The sequence below is a fragment of the Bombina bombina genome, chromosome 1 (assembly GCF_027579735.1).
Source record: "Bombina bombina isolate aBomBom1 chromosome 1, aBomBom1.pri, whole genome shotgun sequence".
Lineage (NCBI taxonomy): Eukaryota > Metazoa > Chordata > Amphibia > Anura > Bombinatoridae > Bombina > Bombina bombina.
The window spans coordinates 1,048,201,183-1,048,223,120 of record NC_069499.1 but is presented as its reverse complement, the minus strand read 5'-3'; the positions used below and the strand labels follow the sequence as shown (position 1 = coordinate 1,048,223,120).

Sequence of the window (21,938 nt, the reverse complement as noted above, 5' to 3'; positions counted from 1 at the left end):
ATATACATAAAGAGGACCAAGGTAAGTCACATTAAAGTTTACAGCAGCATAATATATGTGGATGACAAATATCCTCTGAAAGTAACAGTGTACTGTAATTTTTGTCTCTCCCTTTTCATGTGTTCCCAGTCATCCATTTTACCTACTAGATTGTGTTAAATTGTTTACAATCCGCTCCTTTGCCTTTATTTTGTCTTTTGAAATAGCTGTGTTTGTCTGTTGCATCCCCATCTATATTGAATATTTCAATACGCAAGTATTAGTTTTAGAAAAGTTATGTAAACAAGGTGGTATAAAATAAATTACACTCTCTGTAGGGTGGGAAAGAGATAATAAAATGTTCATTTTACATTGTTTTCTATAATTATTGGTCTCACTGTCCATACAGAAGAGATAAGACCAGGAGCACTTTGTGTAAATATAGATATGCTAATGAGGCGTGCTTTCCCTGGAAGTTCAGCCCATTTTAGTAGGTTGTGGTTTCAGTTAGCAAATACAGCTATTTCATATACAAAATTTCACCTAAAGGAGCAATTTAACACACTGTTTAAAATTGACTATAAACACATTTAGCGGATGCCAATTTACAGTACACTATCCCTTGAATTTGTTTTGCTTTTCAGAAGCAGATCTTGATAACTTTTTTAATATTTTAAATAACATTGTGGTAGAATGAACAATCCCCATCTTATTTACTACCTCAAAGAAATAAGCAAACATTTGGAGCTAAATAATTAATTTAATTTACAAAGGAATTACACAATATAATATATTTCCCATCCACATTCTCTTAAGAACGGGCCATCCTGATCTGCTGTCTTGACAACTGATGGCTACTGCGGTTTCATGACATCATGACTGAATCTTTTAAGCAAACATCATCCATATGATGTCGACTGCAGTGAAGAGGAAGACTTGAGAGTTGAGGGAGTGTGCAAAGTGATGCCAGCATATCCAAGTGATGAGATGACCTCAATCCCCAAGTGTAATGACATCATACTCTAGGTCCGGTTGCATAGATGACTCTACTTCTGTGCTGAACACTGTCTGAGCCATTGCTGCATCTGCCACTGCTAGGAAAGGGATACAGGTTATTCCTTCTTTCTTCGTCACAAATACATTTTAGACATGCATCTTGTAATTCTCACCTGTAACAGCAGAATGTGCTGCAATCTGTATCTGTTCCTGTGTGAGGATCTGTGGTGCTGGCGACATGGGAACAAAATGAATCTGCAGAGGAAACAATATGTTAAGGGTGATTTTTAAACTCTACTCCATGTGTTTATGTCCACTTCAACACTTTCTCCCAGCACAAACACAATCTAATCAGACACTTATGAGAGGTATGTCCACCAAGATACTTGATATTTGATGTGTAACCAATGTTATTTTATAGGAACGTGTTGACATTAAGGGGTAGATTACGAGTGGCATGCTAACAGTTGCGTGCAAGCGAAAAGGGGTTTATGGAGGCTCTTTGAGTGCATCGGAAGTAGCATGCGTATTACAGGTTGAAAATAAATGAGTTTATTCAAGCGCATTTTAATTTAACGCACATCAGGATAACGTGACTTCAGAGCTCTGGTTAAAGGGATATGAAACCCATATTTTTTTCTTTCATGATTTAGATAGAGCATGCAATTTTAAGCAACTTTCTAATTTACTCCTAACATACATTTTTCTTTATGCTCTTGGTATCTTTATTTTAAAAAGCAAGTATGTAAGCTTAGGAGCCGGACCATTTTTGGTTCAGCGCCCTGGGTGCTTAACTGTTACACTCTACTAAAAAGTTGTACAAAAAACATCAAGAATACATTTAAAAGTACAGTTATACTCATAACACGATCTAATTAAAAATATAAAAAAATGTCAATAAAATTTTACAAGGGCTCCAAGATAAGGTCCCAGGTGTAAGAATAAAAAAGGACTGCAAAAGACTTAATTCACAGACATTCACATACATATATAGACATATATAAACAGTATATATAAACGTTATATATATATATATATATATATATATATATATATATATATCTATAAGTGCATTGGAGCAGACAAGCAGATGAAAACATCATATTTATGCAATATTCATATTTAATTAAGTGTTTAACTGTGTATTTACTGTAAATATTTCACATTGTTCTTCACATAGGAGAATATGTTCAATGTATTTTTAAATAGATATTCCTACATATATATGTTTATATCTATACATATATCTATATACATATACCTGTGTGTGTGTATATATACATATATATATATATATATATATATATATATATATATATATATATATATATATAAAATTATACATAGGTATAGATAAAAAAATCATCAGATATGTATAGAAATATGTATTTATAAATAAATAGAAGATAATCTACGTGAAGAACATTGGAATGTGAAATATTCATATTTCCTGTCGGGTTAGCGTACTTGAGAAAATGTGATCGTGTGCGTTAGTAAGGTTTTTCCCCCACTTTTCATGCTCCATTGAAGTCTATGGGGGAATACGTTAAAAAGGTTGCGATATTCTGACTTTTTGTGCTTTGGGTTAGCGCTTGTGTATGGACTTTTTACATTCAACTTTTAATACACGTGCTACCCGATGCACACAGAAAGCCTCCATCTAGCAAAGTTAAACTACGCTCGTAATCTAGCCCTAAATCTTTATGGCTGTTTCAAAATTGGAAGAGCTAAACTAACAGACAAGCAATGACAGACTTAAAAATAACATAGAATATGGTACAGGAAGTCATAGACATAACAGGAAATGCATAGGGCCCAGTCTAGCAATGCTTTTCTGAAGTTTATACCACGTGTGCCACACATACTAAAATGCTGCACAGTGGTAATGATATAAGGACGGTAGCTAACTGCATGGCAACGTAAGAGCAGAGATCATCACACAAAATCATGTTAATCTGCACTCACTCAATAAAATATCAAAAATTGTTATATAATGTTATAAGTAACAAAAAAAGTTTTTTGCTTTTTATTTTTGACTAGGTATTTAGAAGAAAGAATAATGTACAGTACATATGAAGGGCTGTTACCTGTTGATCCTGCAAAAAAGGAGCACCGGGTTCATACTGAATGTGAGTGATTTGCCCGTCCTGGACCTACATAAAAACACAATGTAGAGAAATAAAAGCCATGGAACAGAGATAATAATAATATGCTAAGCAAGGTTGTAGGCACTTTATAGGTGAGATTATTTTGGGCAGTTTATAAACCATTATATTCCAAGAAGAAGTAGCAGTATGCGCGCATACCCATTTTAATTTACTTTAGTTTGATTAAACACTTCTGAGTACTAACTCAAGTATAAAGGAGTCATTTTGGAAACACAATCAGTGTTTTCCCCAGGACCTTTTTAGCGGTTGCACCACCCAGCTAATTTTACTGACCACCCAGCTAAAATGTTAGCCAATATTACGGTAAAATTAGCCAATAACATAAATTATCATTAAATACATTTATGTTACATTATGCAATTAATTTGTAATTTGGATAGCAGAAGATTTTATAATATTAGAAAATATTACACTGCCTCCACCCGGCTACTTCATAATGCCACCCGGCTGGCCAAATAAGGACAGTCATCTCCAGTACTGTAGTAAGGTGGCTCTCATTTTACAACAATTTACAATAACAAAGTAAACAAACCATTATAGTACCTAAAAGTGGGATACATGCAATACATAATTATCTGAAACTGTTTTAGGCTATTAAAGACATTTTTTGCACAGAAATTAAACAGACAGCATTTAAAGAGACAGTATTTTGATAATTTGTCGTTTGTAAGGGGTACTTTTTTTATATTTTAAATGTATTTAATCACAGTAATGCGTTTTTACATTTATAACATGCATTTCTGAGCTCTAAATGTATTATTATTGTATTAATTATGTAAATTCTAACAGGGGTATGTAAATAATTTTAAGTAAGGTCATTCTACACAGAGTCATTTTACAGCTGTTCTTTCAGGAACCTGCTTCCTGCATATTATTACTATTACTTTGTTCCAAGACAACTTTGATGACACCATATATTAGACATTAGACATTATCTGTCATATTACTTATGACATCACTGATGACATCACACAAGGGCAAATACTAATGATAGGAAGTAGGGGCAATGCACATCAGAACCTCTTTCTGAGATTGCAACAAAAACTACAAAATTCTTCTAAACACTGTATATTAGCCGTGCCATTGCAAACATTCACCTGAAACGCTGTGTGCTTACGGTATTGCAAAAAGATAAATGCTAATTATGCATTATATGTCAGTATTCTACGAGGTTCTTGGAGTATTTGATGATTGATAACAGCACATCATTACCGGCAAAATGCAAATCTTGGATTTTACAGTGAAGTACTGTTACTTCATAGAAATACAAAACAAAAGGACACCGCTGTTAGCAACTGATAGAATTTAAACAATGTACTTGTTAAAGAAGTAGAGAAGCAGACACTAAATTAAAGCAGTGTTCATGAACCCACAACCTTGCACATGGAAATTAAAGTATTGTAGAAGGAAATCTCTTGGCAGCTAATAACTTTTTTCTTTTTTTAAAACCTAGTATCGGGACAGAAGATGGGAGACTCCCCAGATCTTTCAGTAGCAATTTATTTAAATTGTAAAAACAAAGTTTTATATGAAATAATATACCCAGTATAAAACTATAACACAGTCTCTGCCAGTACGTCTATGACAGCCACGACAGTATTTCTGTGAATTAATATCTTAATAAACATTTATGGGTCTAGAACTTACATATTTGTTTTTTTTCTTCTAAACCCTATAGTCCAAACAAAAATGACCACAGTGATCACCTGGCTATTAAAACCTACATACGGGGACTTCTGGACGTTAAAACAAGGGGTCTTGGGGGTCTCTAGGCCTTTTTGATAACCAGTTATAAGTGCTTACAAACATTACTGTGGGATTATTTTATTTTCTGTTTTAAAAATAAGTGCTTTCACATAATACTCCCGTTTGAAAGAGCAGGCAATTACCTACCCCCCATCCAGCTCCCTTTAACCCTGTTTAGCTTCCTAGAGCCTTTGAGTTTAAAGGGCTTTACAACGTCACCACGCAGAGCCATGCTGGAGAATGTTGGGTCACTTGGCAACCAGGGATGCAGGGGGACTCACATTGAGTTCCCCCCCCCCGGGATGACAACACGTGGTTGTCATCCCCTTTTAACACATTGTGCAGATGACAACCACGTGCTGTCATTCACATTTAAAGGGTTAAAGATAATAGCTAGGTCATTTCTATATAAAATGAAAAGTTAAATAGACATGCCATTTACTTCTATTATCAACTGTATTTTGTTCCCTTTGTATCATTTGTTGACAAGCATGCCTTGGTAAACTCAGGACAATGCACTACTGGGAGCTAGCAGGTGGTTGGTTGCACATATTTCTCTTTTAATGTAAACCCTTTGCAGGGATTAAACACATAGGTATATATAAGCGGTAAACTATTACAGAGTGTTCTTTGTACACATGTTAATCAGATGTTGCCTTCTACCAGATTATGTCCCTGACAACCTCTTTAAGACGTTTCAGGCCCAAAACCTTTTTTCAAATTCAAATGGTGAAAAGAATGCTCCTCTTGACATTTGCTAGGATAAAGAAAAGACAAGCGGCGCCTCATAGTGTAACTTTTATTTCCAAACATGAAATCAAAAGAGAAGTATAAAAACTACTCATAAGGATAGTGGCATCTTAAACAAATAAGATGCTATCAAGCAGGCTGACATTTATACAGCAGTCAGTACGCTGCAGGTCTCCGTGTATCCAACCCGGCAAATTTAATCTCAGGTAGCCGATCCACCACCCTCCGATACTGGTACCAAGTAACAGGTGTGTCCCTCAGCGAGGACACAGCGTATCCAGCAAAGTGAAGCAAAATGCAGGCGTCTCTCAGACACATGGATCAACCAACAGCTACAACCGCTGAAAGTGGCTGCAGGGCAAGGATTCCAATGTGTGAACAAAATGTAACAACCAAAATACCGGGTCGTGGTTAAAAAGTCTTTCTTTATTGCTTTATTTTTAAAACCGACCCGGTATTTGCTGGATACGCTGTGTCCTCGCTGAGGGACACACCTGTTACTTGTTACCAGTATCGAAGGGCGGTGGATCGACTACCTGAGATTACATTTGCCGGGTTGGATACACGGAGACCTGCATGGGTACTGACTGCTGTATAAACGTCAGTCTGCTTGATAACATCTTATTTGTTTAAGATGCCACTATTCTTGTGAGTAGTTTTTATACTTCTCTTTTGATTTCATGTTTGGAAATACAAGTTACACTATGAGGCGCCCCTTGTCTTTTTCTTTATCCTAGCACAGTTTGAACCATTGCACCGTGGGTCACAAGAGGAGCTTGCCGTCTTACTCCAACCTTATGAGACTTTCTTTTTTTCTTTTTTGGGACGATTACACCAGTTATTACTATTAATAATATTATTATGTTTATTTGTTCATTTTATGACATCACTGTTGGTTTTAATATGGGTTTAAATATAATCATTTACGGCGAGATTCCGAGTTTGGCGTTAACAGGGGTGCGTTGCTAACGAGGCTTTTATTTCTAACGCTACCTTAAGCCAATGCTGTTATTACAGGTTTTTTTAAACCTGGCGTTAGCCGCAAAAAGGTGAGCGTAGAGCAGAATTTAGCTCCACATCTCACCTCAATACCAGCGTTGCTTACGGTAGCGGTAAGCTGTCTAAACGTGCTTGTGCACGATTTCCCCATAGGAAACAATGGGGCTGAGCTGGCTGGAAAAAAACCTAAGACCTGCAAAAAAGCAGCGTCCAGCTTCTAACGCAGCCCCATTGTTTCCTATGGGAAAATAAAAAATATGTCTGCACCTAACACCCTAACATGAACCCCGAGTCTAAACACCCCTAATATTACACTTATTAACCCCTAATCTGCCGCCCCCGCTATCGCTGACACCTGCATTACATTATTAACCCCTAATCTGCCGCTCCGGACACCGCCGTCACCTACATTATAGTTATAAAGCCCTAATCTGCTGCCCCCAACACCGCCGCCACCTACATTATAGTTATTAACCAGTAATCTACCCCCCCAACGTCGCCGCAACTATATTAAATTAATTAACCCCTAATCTTCCGCCGCCACTATAATAAAGTTATTAACCCCTAAACCTAAGTCTAACCCTAACACCCCCTAATTTAAATATAATTTAAATACATCTAAATAAAATAACTACAATTAAATAAATTATTCCTATTTAAAACTAAATACTTACCTATAAAATAAACCATAAGCTAGCTACAATATAACTAATAGTTACATTGTAGCTAGCTTATGATTTATTTTTATTTTACTGGCAACTTTGTATTTATTTTTTAACTAGGTACAATAGTTATTAAATAGTTATTAACTATTTAATAGCTACCTAGCTAAAATAAGTACAAAAGTACCTGTAAAATAAATCCTAACCTAAGTTACAATTACACCTAACACTACACTATCATTAAATTAATTACATAAACTACCTACAATTAATTACAATTAAATAAACTAAATTACGGAACCCCCCCCCCCACTAAATTACGAAAAAAAATAAACACTAAATTACAGAAAATAAAAAAAATTACAAGAAGTTTAAACTAATTACAGCAAATCTAAGACCACTAATGAAATAAAAAAGCCCCCCAAAATAATAAAAAGCCCTACCCTATACTAAATTACAAATAGCCCTTTAAAGGGCCTTTTGCGGGGCATTGCCCCAAAGTAATCAGCTCTTTTACCTGTAAAAAAGAATACAATACCCCCCCCAACATTACAACCCACCACCCACACATCCCTACTCTAAAACCCACCCAATACCCCCTTAAATAAACCTAACACTACCCCATTGAAGATCACCCTACCTTGAGCCGTCTTCACCCAGCCGGGCACTAGTGGTCATCCGATCCGTCCAGTAGTCTTCATCCGATGGGCCAGAAGAGGACATCCAGCCGGCAGAAGTCTTCATCCTATCTGGGCAGAAGAGGACAGCTGGACCGGGAGAAGGCTTCATCCAAGCGGCATCTTCTATCTTCATCCATCCAACGAGGAACGGCTCCATCTTGAAGACCTCCGGCGCGGAACATCCTTCTAGGCCGACGACTAACGACAAATGAATATTCCTTTAAATGAAGTCATCCAAGATGGCGTCCCTCGAATTCCGATTGGCTGATAAGATTCTATCAGCCAATCGGAATTAAGGTAGGAAAAATCCGATTGGTTGATGTTATCAGCCAATCGTATTGAAGTTCAATCCCATTGACTGATTGGATCAGCCAATAGAATGCAACGTCAATTCTATTGGCTGATCCAATCAGCCAATCGGATTGAACTTCAATACGATTGGCTGATAGCATCAACCAATCAGATTTTTCCTACCTTAATTCCGATTGGCTGATAAAATCATATCAGCCAATAGGAATTTGAGGGACGCCATCTTGGATGACGTCATTTAAAGGAATATTCATTCATCGTTAGTCTTCGGCCTAGAAGGATGTTCCGCGCCAGAGGTCTTCAAGATGGAGCCGTTCCTCGTCGGATGGATGAAGATAGAAGATGCCGCTTGGATGAAGCCTTCTCCCGGTCCGGATGTCCTTTTCTGCCCGGATAGGATGAAGACTTCTGCCGGTCTGGATGTCCTCTTCTGGCCCATCGGATGAAGACTTCTGGACGGATCGGATGACCACTGGTGCCCGGCTGGGTGAAGACGGCTCAAGGTAGGGTGATCTTCAATGGGGTAGTGTTAGGTTTATTTAAGGGGGTATTGGGTGGGTTTTAGAGTAGGGGTGTGTGGGTGGTGGGTTGTAATGTTGGGGGGGTATTGTATTCTTTTTTACAGGTAAAAGAGCTGATTACTTTGGGGCAATGCCCCGCAAAAGGCCCTTTTAAGGGTTATTTGTAATTTAGTATAGGGTAGGGCTTTTTATTATTTTGGGGGGCTTTTTTATTTTATTAGGGGGCTTAGATTAGGTGTAATTAGTTTAAACTTCTTGTAATTTTATTTATTTTCTGTAATTTAGTGTATTTTTTCCCCGTAATTTAGTGTTTTGTTTTTTTCCGTAATTTAGTTTATTTAATTTAATTGTAATTAATTGTAGGTAGTTTAGGTAATTAGTTTAATGATAGTGTAGTGTTAAATGTAATTGTAACTTAGGTTAGGATTTATTTTACAGGTAATTTTGTACTTATTTTAGCTAGGAAGTTATTAAATAGTTAATAACTATTCTACCTAGTTAAAATAAATACAAAGTTTCCTGTAAAATAAATATAAATCCTAAGCTAGCTACAATGTAACTATTAGTTATATTATAGCTAGCTTAGGGTTTATTTTACAGGTAAGTATTTGGTTTTAAATAGGAATATTTTATTTATTTTTTTTAATTTATTTTGTTTAATTTAAATTATATTTAAGTTAGGGGGGGTTAGGGTTAGACTTAGGTTTAGTGGTTAATACCTTTAATATAGTAGCGGCGACGTTGGGGTGGCAGATTAGGGGTTAATAAATGTAAGTAGGTGTCGGCGATGTTAGGACAGGCAGATCAGGGGTTAATAAAAATTAACTAGTGTTTGCGAGGCAGGAGTGCGGCGGTTTAGGGGTTAATACATTTATTAAAGTGGCGGCGATGTCCGGTCGGCAGATTAGGGGTTAATAAATGTAGTTAGCTTGCAGCGACGTTGGGGGCAGCAGATTAGGGGGTTAATAAATATAATGTAGGTGGCGGCGATGTTAGGGGCAGCAGATTAGGGGTTCATAAGTATAATGTAGGTGGCGGCGATGTCCAGTCGGCAGATTAGGGGTTAACAAAATTTATTATAGTGTTTGCTATGTGGGGGGGCCTCGGTTTAGGGGTTAACAGGTAGTTTATGGGTGTTAGTGTACATTGTAGCACTTAAGTTAAGAGTTTTATGTTCCGGCATTAGCCCATAAAACTCTTAACTACTGACTTTTAAATGCGGTAGAAGTCTTGCCAGGAGAGGGTCTACCGCTCACTTCTTCCAAGATTCGTAATACCAGCGTTAGGCAAATACCATTAAAAAGATAGGATACGCAATTGGAAGGGGGATTTGCGGTAGCCTCGAGTCGCGGAAGAAAAGTGAGCGGTAGACCCTTTCCTGCCTGACTCGTAATACCAGCGTTAGATAAAAAGCAGCGTTGGGACCTCTCAACGCTGCTTTTTAAGGCTAACGTAAAACTCTTAATCTAGGCGTTAATTTTTTTAGCAATATATATATATATATATATATATATATATATATATATACACACATATCTATACTCATTAGTTGTTTATTGGCCACGCGCTTCCTCTTAGATATTCCTCCGGGATTATCATTATCCTCTTGACATTTGTTTCCTTTGACAATTGTTTCTACTATTTAATATTATGAAAAATACATTAATTTAAGGGAAATCATATGAGACGAGTACTTATTTTTATAGACATACACTATGCAAATTAACATTAGAATATAGCATTTGACTTTTCTTAAAATAGAATGCCACATTCAAAATAGTGAATTGTAAAATTCATCGGGAACAATCAATGACAGAATGGAAAACCTTTAATATCTGTTTAGAAAAAACAATATTCATAGTTTTAAACAAAACCTCTGAAAAATTGAACACAATGGGGTCTTTGTAAGCTGGAGTAGCAGGTGTGACCCAGTGCAAAGCATTTCACAACCCAGGCAAGAAAAGCTTATAAATAAAATTAATTAATTAATGAAAACAGTCAATTTTGAAGAAAAGACTATACCCCAGGTAAGAAAAAATAACTTCCTAAATATGTTTTCCCAATTTTGAAACTGATAGTCTGCAAAAGGAAATATACATAAACCTGACTCATGGTAAATAAAAGTACAATACATATATTTAGAACTTTACATTAATACATAAAGTGCCAAACCATAGCTGAGAGTGTCTTAAGTAATGAAAAACTTACCGAAAGACACCCATCCACATATAGCAGATAGCCAAACCAGTACTGAAACAGTTATAAGTAGAGGTAATGGAATATGAGAGTATATCATCGATCTGAAAAGGGAGGTAGGAGATAAATCTCTACGACCAATAAGAGAGAACCTATGAAAATATTTCCCGCCAGGAAAACCATTCCATTCAATAGGTGATACTCCCTTCACATCCCTCTGACATTCACTGTACTCTGAGAGGAATCAGGCTTCAAAATGCTGAGAAGCGCATATCACAGAAGAAAATCAAGCACAAACTTACTTCACCACCTCCATAGGAGGCAAAGTTTGTAAAACTGAATTGTGGGTGTGGTGAGGGGTGTGTTTATAGGCATATTGAGGTTTGGAAAACTTTGCCCCTCCTGGTAGGATTGTATATCCCATACGTCACTAGCTCATGGACTCTTGCCAATTACATGAAAGAAATATAGGTGATGCTTGGTGCATAATGACTGGGAGTAAAATTTTATATGAGTTTATACGTGAGTACAAATATAAAATATGTTGAAAAAGGTATTAAACGCCAAAGAGTATACACCCAAGCTTCCAGATAATAGAGATCTCCTAACTAGATCCCAAATAAATATTAGTAGAGTAGAAAAAGAGGAAGCGCTCTCAGGGCTAAAGTGTGGTCCTATAAAAAGCTCTAAAATTATAAATTTTAAAACATATTTAATTGAACAAATATAATAAAATACAATATATGCGCATATATATGATTTCAAACAAAGAAAGTCATTGTGCTTGGGACTGTGAAAGTGCCATAAAAGGTAGACCAGAAAAAAATATGTGTTCCAATTGAAGTGAAGAAAAAAAAAAAGACAATATATAAAAAACAATATCCTTATTAAAAATGTGTAAAAAATATTGTTCTTATCTATGTCCAAAAAGTAGATACAAAAATGATTTACCTATAAGACCTATTTTCTTATAGGTAAATCCTTTTTGTATCTACTTTTTGGACATAGATAAGAACAATATTTTCTACACATTTTTAATAAGGATATTGTTTTTTATACATCTGTGTTTTTTGGGGGAATATTATTTGGGATCAATTAATTTATTCACCTACCCATGGACACATCTTTTTCCTCACATTAAACATTTTATTGACATAACTCCATTTTTTTAAAAATATTTTTATTCACTTCACTTGGAACACATTTTTTCTGGTCTACGTTTCAAAGCAGTTCCATAGTCTTAAGTGCAATGACTTTCTTTGTTTGAATTCATATATATGCACATATATTGGTCTAGATTTAGAGTTTGGCGGTAGCCGTGAAAACCAGCGTTAGAGGCTCCTAACGCTGGTTTTAGGCTACCGCCGGTATTTGGAGTCACTCAAAATAGGGTCTAACGCTCACTTTTCAGCCGCGACTTTTCCATACCGCAGATCCCCTTACGTAAATTGCGTATCCTATCTTTTCAATGGGATTTTTCTAACTCCGGTATTTAGAGTCGTTTCTGAAGTGAGCGTTAGACAGCTAACGACAAAACTCCAGCCGCAGGAAAAAAGTCAGTAGTTAAGAGCTTTCTGGGCTAACGCCGGTTTCTAAAGCTCTTAACTACTGTACTCTAAAGTACACTAACACCCATAAACTACCTATGTACCCCTAAACCGAGGTCCCCCCACATCGCCGACACTCTAAAAAAATGTTTTAACCCCTAATCTGCCGACCGCCACCTACGTTATACTTATGTACCCCTAATCTGCTGCCCCTAACACCGCCGACCCCTATATTATATTTATTAACCCCTAATCTGCCCCCTTCAACGTCGCCTCCACCTGCCTACACTTATTAACCCCTAATCTGCCGACCAGACCTGAGCGCTACTATAATAAAGTTATTAACCCCTAATCCGCCTCACTAACCCTATCATAAATAGTATTAACCCCTAATCTGCCCTCCCTAACATCGCCGACACCTAACTTCAATTATTAACCCCTAATCTGCCGACCGAATCTCGCCGTTATTCTAATAAATGTATTAACCCCTAAAGCTAAGTCTAACCCTAATACTAACACCCCCCTAAGTTAAATATAATTTAAATCTAACGAAATTAATTAACTCTTATTAAATAAATTATTCCTATTTAAAGCTAAATACTTACCTGTAAAATAAACCCTAATATAGCTACAATATAAATTATAATTATATTATAGCTATTTTAGGATTTATATTTATTTTACAGGTAACTTTGTATTTATTTTAACCAGGTACAATAGCTAAAATAGTTAAAATAATTACAAATTTACCTGTAAAAGAAATCCTAACCTAAGTTACAAATAAACCTAACACTACACTATCAATAAATAAATTAAATAAAATACCTACAATTAACCTAACACTACACTATCAATAAATTAATTAAATACAATTGCTACAAATAAATACAATTAAATAAACTAGCTAAAGTACAAAAAATAAAAAAGAACTAAGTTACAAAAAATAAAAAAATATTTACAAACATTAGAAAAATATTACAACAATTTTAAACTAATTACACCTACTCTAAGCCCCCTAATAAAATAACAAAGCCCCCCAAAATAAAAAAATGCCCTACCCTATTCTAAATTACTAAAGTTCAAAGCTCTTTTACCTTACCAGCCCTGAACAGGGCCCTTTGCGGGGCATGCCCCAAGAAATACAGCTCTTTTGCCTGTAAAAAAAAACATACAATACCCAAGCCCCCCAACATTACAACCCACCACCCACATACCCCTAATCTAACCCAAACCCCCCTTAAATAAACCTAACACTAAGCCCCTGAAGATCATCCTACCTTGTCTTCACCATACCAGGTTCACCGATCGGTCCAGAAGAGCTCCTCCGATGTCCTGATCCAAGCCCAAGCGGGGGGCTGAAGAGGTCCATGATCCGGCTGAAGTCTTCATCCAAGCGGCATCCATCCGGAGCGAAGCGGCAGCATCCTGAAGACCTCCACCGCGGAATATCCATCCTGGCCGACTTGTCGACGAATGACGGTTCCTTTAAATGACATCATCCAAGATGGCGTCCCTCGAATTCCGATTGGCTGATAGGATTCTATCAGCCAATCGGAATTAAGGTAGGAATATTCTGATTGGCTGATGGAATCAGCCAATCAGAATCAAGTTCAATCCGATTGGCTGATCCAATCAGCCAATCAGATTGAGCTTGCATTCTATTGGCTGATCGGAACAGCCAATAGAATGCGCGCTCAATCTGATTGGCTGATCGGATCAGCCAATCGGATTGAACTTGATTCTGATTGGCTGATTCCATCAGCCAATCAGAATATTCCTACCTTAATTCCGATTGGCTGATAGAATCCTATCAGCCAATCGGAATTCGAGGGACGCCATCTTGGATGATGTCATTTAAAGGAACCGTCATTCGTCGTTCAGTCGTCGGCCAGGATGGATGTTCCGCGGTGGAGGTCTTCAGGATGCTGCCGCTTCGCTCCGGATGCCGCTTGGATGAAGACTTCAATCGGATGGAAGACCTCTTCTGCCCCGCTTGGATGAAGACTTCAGCCGGATCATGGACCTCTTCAGCCCCCCGCTTGGGCTTGGATCAGGACATCGGAGGAGCTCTTCTGGACCGATCAGTGAACCTGGTATGGTGAAGACAAGGTAGGATGATCTTCAGGGGCTTAGTGTTAGGTTTATTTAAGGGGGGTTTGGGTTAGATTAGGGGTATGTGGGTGGTGGGTTGTAATGTTGGGGGGCTTGGGTATTGTATGTTTTTTTTTACAGGCAAAAGAGCTGTATTTCTTGGGGCATGCCCCGCAAAAGGGCCCTGTTCAGGGCTGGTAAGGTAAAAGAGCTTTGAACTTTAGTAATTTAGAATAGGGTAGGGCATTTTTTTATTTTGGGGGGCTTTGTTATTTTATTAGGGGGCTTAGAGTAGGTGTAATTAGTTTAAAATTGTTGTAATATTTTTCTTATGTTTGTAAATATTTTTTTATTTTTTGTAACTTAGTTCTTTTTTATTTTTTGTACTTTAGCTAGTTTATTTAATTGTATTTATTTGTAGCAATTGTATTTAATTAATTTATTGATAGTGTAGTGTTAGGTTAATTGTAGGTAATTGTAGGTAGTTTATTTAATTAATTTATTGATAGTGTAGTGTTAGGTTTATTTGTAACTTAGGTTAGGATTTCTTTTACAGGTAAATTTGTAATTATTTTAACTATTTTAGCTATTAAATAGTTCTTAACTATTTAATAGCTATTGTACCTGGTTAAAATAAATACAAAGTTACCTGTAAAATAAATATAAATCCTAAAATAGCTACAATATAATTATAATTTATATTGTAGCTATATTAGGATTTATTTTACAGGTAAGTATTTAGCTTTAAATAGGAATAATTTATTTAATAAGAGTTAATTAATTTCGTTAGATTTAAATTATATTTAACTTAGGGGGGTGTTAGTGTTAGACTTAGCTTTAGGGGTTAATACATTTATTAGAATAGCGGTGAGCTCCAGTCGGCAGATTAGGGGTTAATGTTTGAAGTTAGGTGTCGGCGATGTTAGGGAGGGCAGATTAGGGGTTAATACTATTTATGATAGGGATAGTGAGGCGGATTAGGGGTTAATAACTTTATTATAGTAGCGCTCAGGTCCAGTCGGCAGATTAGGGGTTAATAAGTGTAGGCAGGTGGAGGCGACGTTGTGGGGGGCAGATTAGGGGTTAATAAATATAATATAGGGGTCGGCGATGTTAGGGCAGCAGATTAGGGGTACATAGGGATAATGTAAGTAGCGGCGGTTTACGGAGCGGCAGATTAGGGGTTAATAATAATATGCAGGGGTCAGCGATAGCGGGGGCGGCAGAATAGGGGTTAATAAGTGTAAGGTTAGGGGTGTTTAGACTCGGGGTACATGTTAGAGTGTTAAGTGCAGACGTAGGAAGGGTTACCGCATAGCAAACAATGGGGCTGCGTTAAGAGCTGAACGCGGCTTTTTTGCAGGTGTTAGGTTTTTTTTCAGCTCAAACAGCCCCATTGTTTCCTATGGGGGAATCGTGCACGAGCACGTTTTTGAGGCTGGCCGCGTCCGTAAGCAACTCTGGTATCGAGAGTTGAAGCTGCGTTAAAAATGCTCTACGCTCCTTTTTTGGAGCCTAACGCAGCCTTTATGTGGACTCTCAATACCAGAGTTATTTTTATGGTGCGGCCAGAAAAAAGCCGGCGTTAGTTTTTCGGGTCGTTACCGACAAAACTCCAAATCTAGCGGATTGTATTTTATTATATTTGTTATATTAAATATGTTTTAAAATGCATCATTTGAGAGCTTTGTATAGGACCACACTTTAGCCCTGAGAGCGCTTCCTCTTTTTCTACTCTACTACAAATTTAAAATATTAGGATCAGCTTTTGGTGGGTATTATGACAACTGGCAGCACAGTTAAATGACTAAACCATGTGGGTGGGCAAAGGAGAAATAAAGGAGTTTTGGAAACGTATTTAAGTAAAGAAATAGTGTGATAAGGGAGCAATAGTAGTATAGGTATCTTGGCACTGTATGATAGGAAGAGTGTAGCAGTGTTCAATCCAACACTGGGGAACTAAGATACTGAAGCTAACTATGGGAGGAAAGATTGTTTTGTTAGTTAAAGCAATTTCTGATTTAGAGCACGCACCTGTATATGATGGCCTTCTGGTATCACTACATATTGCTGTGGAATGAGGTGAGGAATTCCTTCTTCAGAAATGATATATTGGACCTAAGCCACAAATATGTAAGGAAGGGAGGTAAAGAAAGATGAAAAATTAAAGTTAAAATACAATGAAATTAAATAGCATATGGTGAATGTATTGAGGTTCAAGCTAATTGGGAGTAATCTTTAAACAAAAATAAAGAAATAAGTAATTACGGTACATAGAGCACAGTTTTTTTTATCATATTACCTGGTTATCTGCAGTCACTAGCTGTTGCAGGGTCTGCCCGTCTGCTGTAGTGATCTCCTGTATATAGGCTGTATCCTCCTTCCAGAAAAAAACACAAGATGGTCAAACACAAGAATTCTACCTGACTGAATCAAGAAGGTTTTAATTTTCTATTTGTATTTTTTTTAAAGAGGGGTGAATGTTAACCTAGAAACGGGTTTTAGGTTTTGAGAAGAAAATGGTGGAATACTGACATTAAGGTGAAGGAAATACTTGTCATTTATTATACACACACTTCTTTTTGAGTATTTCTTTACAGTTAGAAACAAGCAATAGTTCAATAACAATATCATCTAGTACCTTAATGCATTTTATTACTGTTCCTTTATTCCCCTTTTAAAAGGTAAAGTAACCCCTAAATAGATATAATAATGTATTCAAAGAAAATATTAGCATAAGAATAACATGTAAGTGTAAGCGTAAAGTAATGGGAGCCTTCATCTTGTAACCTAGGTTTCCCTTATCTAATATCAACTGCGGAGACCAATTAGGGAAAGCAAAAAAGGTGACTCTGATTCTGCAAACAATGGCTGTGTGGAACATAGTATTATAAAGTCTGGAGTCTGTACTTCCAATTCTCATGGGAATTGGAAAGCCCATCATTTTTAATGTCAAATTAAAGGGGCAAAATATATAATGAAAGTAAAATTGCAAACGTTTTATTTACTATGCAAAATTAAAAATTTTCAGTATCAAGGTGTTTAATGTCCTGTTAAGTTTTATATATGTGCACCCCATGGTGTAAGATCTTTATTAAAGTCTTACGTAAACAGAGAGAGGCTCCAACTTCCCAACCTAGTATCTACTTGCAACAACAATGTCTACATTTCAAATTACCTTTAACTCTCAATATTGTTGTGATCTATATTTTTAACTTTTTAATTGTGATCAGCGATTTGTATTGATCTTTTATATTCTTTAAAATGTACATGAAACCCAAAATGTTTCTTTCATGATTGAGATAGAGCATACAGCTTTCCAATTTACTTCTTTTATCTAATTTGCTTCAGTCTCTTCGTATCCTCTGTTGAATAGCATACCTAGGTAGGCTCAGGAGCTGGCAGCTTGCTGCTGATTGGTGGCTGCACATTTATGCCTCTAGTGGTTGGCTTACCTATGTGTTCAGCTAATTCCCAGTAATGCACGGCTGCTCTGTCATGAAAGGATACCAAGAGAATGAAGAAAATTTGATAATATAAATAAATAGGAAATTGGTTAACATGTGTATGCTCTCGAAAAAATTGGAGTTCTGTGTTTCTTTAAAAACATAATAAATTGCCAATGCGGTTCATTGAACTCATTGGGAAAGGCAAACTTAAAATTTCCCACATTAGTCCATTACTGCTTTTCCAATTCCATCATAGTCAGAGGCTTTTGCAACAGTTTGTGATTTTTTCCAGTGTGGTTACTTGAGACAGGAATTTGCAGTTTTTCATTGCTTCAAGCATTTGGATGTGGATATTTTTCACACAGTCACAAATGAGTAGTAAGACTGGAGCATTTCATCATCTGGAGCTTTTTTACTGTATATCAGAGGTTTCTAACTTTTTTCAAATGAGGGGCAACTTTTTAAAGTTTAATATAATTTTGGAGAGTCTGTGTGCAGCTATCAATTAAGCTTTAATAAAACATATTTTTAAGAAGTGGTGGTATCTGCCTATTAAGATGATACAACGATTCTGCTTCTTTAAGGGGAATATATCTATTTTAAGATCAAAGTTCTGCATGACACTTCATTGGTTAAAACACACACAGTATTTCGTTTGGAGAAATGGAATGTTACATGAGTGCTTTTGTTGGAAAAGCCTGTTTCATACGGTTCCAGTTACACTAAGAGTTACATATGGTAACTGTGAGTCAATCTTTTTGCGTTACATTTTGTTTCTGTTAGATAATACAGATATCTTGTTATTAAAGGAACACTTAATTCAAAATTAAACTTTCAAGATTCAGATATCTCTTGTGTTTCTTATGTACTTGCCATTATCCAGCGCTACGGAATTTGGCTGCGCTACACAAAGAAATGATAATAATAATAATTGCCATCATGTCACCTAACAGGCAAAATATCCTGATACCTCTCCTCTGAAAGCTTTTATAAATGCGAAAAAAAAAAGATGAATGTCCATATATATGTTTTTTGGTAGCAGTCATGTGACATTTAGAGAGAAACGAAAGTTGTGGCTTTAAAGGCAAGTCTTGTTTACAAGACCCTATGCTATGCAAATCTAGGTGAATTACAGAGATTTCACCCTCAGCCTTTTGGTACTGTGGTTAATAAAATTGCTATCAAGCAAATGAAAGTGCACTTTTTAAATAACAATGATTAAAGGGACACTAAATAGATTTCATGCACCTACCTCTAATCATGGGTACTGCCATTTTGGAACCTAGGTTACACTGTAGGTATCTGAAGAAGAGTTACTACACATGTGCAAACACATCAGCACTGGAATATAATGAAAGATAGATTTCAACATAGCAGCACCCTTGACTAGATGGAGGTGGGGAATAACCTCAATACTTTGCTTTTAAATGTATTTAGGGCTAGATAACAATACAAGTGGCACGCAAACAATTGCGCTAGCGTTTTTGTGATCGTTTGCGCCCCCTTTCGAATTTGTGCTGATATTACAAGTGGAGCGAAATCGCGATCTTGATTTACGCTAGAATCCTTACCGCAAACTCAAAGCTGTGGTTAACTGTTTGGTAAAATTAAAAAGTGTCACAAAATACTTCAAAAATACATTACAAATTACCTTTACACTCATATTAACATTGTTAAAAAATAATGCACACAAAGTTATAAGGGCTTAATGATATGAGATCTCGGGTGTTAGAAAAAAGAAAAGAAAAAAACTGTTGAAGGGCTTTAACATTGAGATACATAAATATGCATGAATGCAGATGTATACATGTGTGTATATATATATATATATATATTAATGTATTTATATGTGTATATATGTATTTACAGATATATATATATATATATATATATATATATATATATATATATATATATATATATATATACTGTATATATTAGTATTTAATGTCCCTTTAAAAAGGGACAGTGAACTTAAAAAATAAGTTTACAAAATTCTGCACACAGTGCAGAAATATGTAAGAATATCTTAGCGACAGCTTTAAAAATCAGAAGATTTTTTAGAGATTTTAGCCCCCAATGTTAAACTTACCTAGTTTTTCTCCAGGCTCTTCTGATCAGATCTTCCTTTCAAGAGCGGTTCGCGGACGCGCTGTCTAATTGCGCTATTGAATTAAATGTAGCACGCTCCTGGTAGCGGGAACAAGCTACATTTAGTTCAATAGCGCGTTTGGGCTAGCTGTGATTAGACAGTGTGCCCGCGAACCGCTTTTGAAAGGAAGACCTTGATCAGAAGAGCCTGGAGAAAAAAACGAGGTAAGTTTAACATTAGGGGCTGAAATCTCTAAAATCTTTTGATTTTTAAAGCTGTTGCTCAGATATTGTTACATAATTCTGCACTATGTGCAGAATTTTGCAACATAATTTTTTACATTTACTGTCCATTTAGGTATTTTGATTTAGAAACGTATAACAAGCGCATGTTTGTGCAATACTAATCTGTGGGATAGAAGCTTATTGGCTGACAAGGAGACTATTCACAAATTTATTGGCAGACAGGAACATTACTAACAAGCAAGTATTATTTTTAGCTAAGGAACATCCATTAAAAATAATATATTTTAAACTGTCACTTTATTAGATGCAACAGAAAAAACAACAACTATCTGATTAAAAGGACAATGATTAACAAGCAGATCGTATTGGATACGCTATGGGGAATAATATGTGACAAAAGGTGGACTTTTTGCTCCTAGACAACATTTCAGTATTATATGTTATAGGTCTTCTACTAAGATACTCCAAACTATTCACAATAAGGTATTTGATTAGTAATTTGTATTTATAGGTCAGTTAATACATCGTTGTATTTGTAAGCGGTTTAATTTCTGTTTAGAATTGAACACACCAATTTTAATTGATGTTCGATAGTCCTTTTAACCATTTTAATCTCTTTATTTGCACTGTTCCACAAATGTTAGATTACTCAGAAAAGAAGCTGAGAAACAAATGATGAATTAGTGGCAGGGGGCTCTGCTTAGAAAATCTTAGCTACAGCTAACTTTCAAACATTGTTGTTATCTTTTTCCTTCTTGAATATATATATACACACACACACAATATATATATATATATATATATATATATATATAATATATTTATATTGTGTGTATAAATATAAATAAATATATACATATATATCGAGAGGGACAGCTTACCTATTAATTTAGCTATTAACTTCATATAAATAATAAAAATAATAAGAACAATAGAACATGAAGGAAACAAAAATTGGTGAAACCCTGCAGTAAATATTTAAAGGGACAGGAAACCCAAACATTTTCTTTTATGATTTGGATAGAACATACAATTTTAAACAACTTTCCAATTTACTTCTATGATCAAATTTGCTTCATTCTCTTGCTGTCCTTCGCTGAAGAAACAGCATGCACTACTAGCAGCTAGCTGAACACATCTAGTTAGCCAATCACAAGCAACAAATTGATGCAGGCACCAATCAGCAGTTCAAGAGAACGAAGCACATTTGAAGTGAATTTAAAAGTGTCTTAAAATGTCATGATTTATCTAAATCATGCAAGTTTCATTTTGACTTTCCTATCCCTTTAAAACAAGCCAAAGTGTAGACCAAGATGTATGATATAGGTACAAACAGAAGAAAATTAACATAAAAAAGAGAGAAAAATAAAACTTGTATGGAAATATCAGGGGGAAAACCCCCATAATTTATGTAAGAACTTACCTGATAAATTCATTTCTTTCATATTAGCAAGAGTCCATGAGCTAGTGACGTATGGGATATACAATCCTACCAGGAGGGGCAAAGT

General features: G+C 35.9%; 1 protein-coding gene across 1 annotated transcript in view; it reads right to left on the bottom strand.

Moving 5' to 3' along the window:
• Positions 1-719: 719 nt before the first annotated feature.
• The window catches only part of ZNF335 (zinc finger protein 335), a 168,661-nt gene continuing 147,442 nt past the window's right edge, over positions 720-21,938 (bottom strand). Inside the window, exons 24-28 of the mRNA XM_053688670.1 lie at positions 16,947-17,024; positions 16,679-16,762; positions 3,063-3,128; positions 1,149-1,230; positions 720-1,073 (exon numbers count right to left, since the gene is read on the bottom strand). Coding sequence (XP_053544645.1) covers positions 973-1,073; positions 1,149-1,230; positions 3,063-3,128; positions 16,679-16,762; positions 16,947-17,024 — 411 coding nt within the window. The 3' untranslated portion in view covers positions 720-972. The remainder of the gene's footprint in view (positions 1,074-1,148; positions 1,231-3,062; positions 3,129-16,678; positions 16,763-16,946; positions 17,025-21,938) is intronic.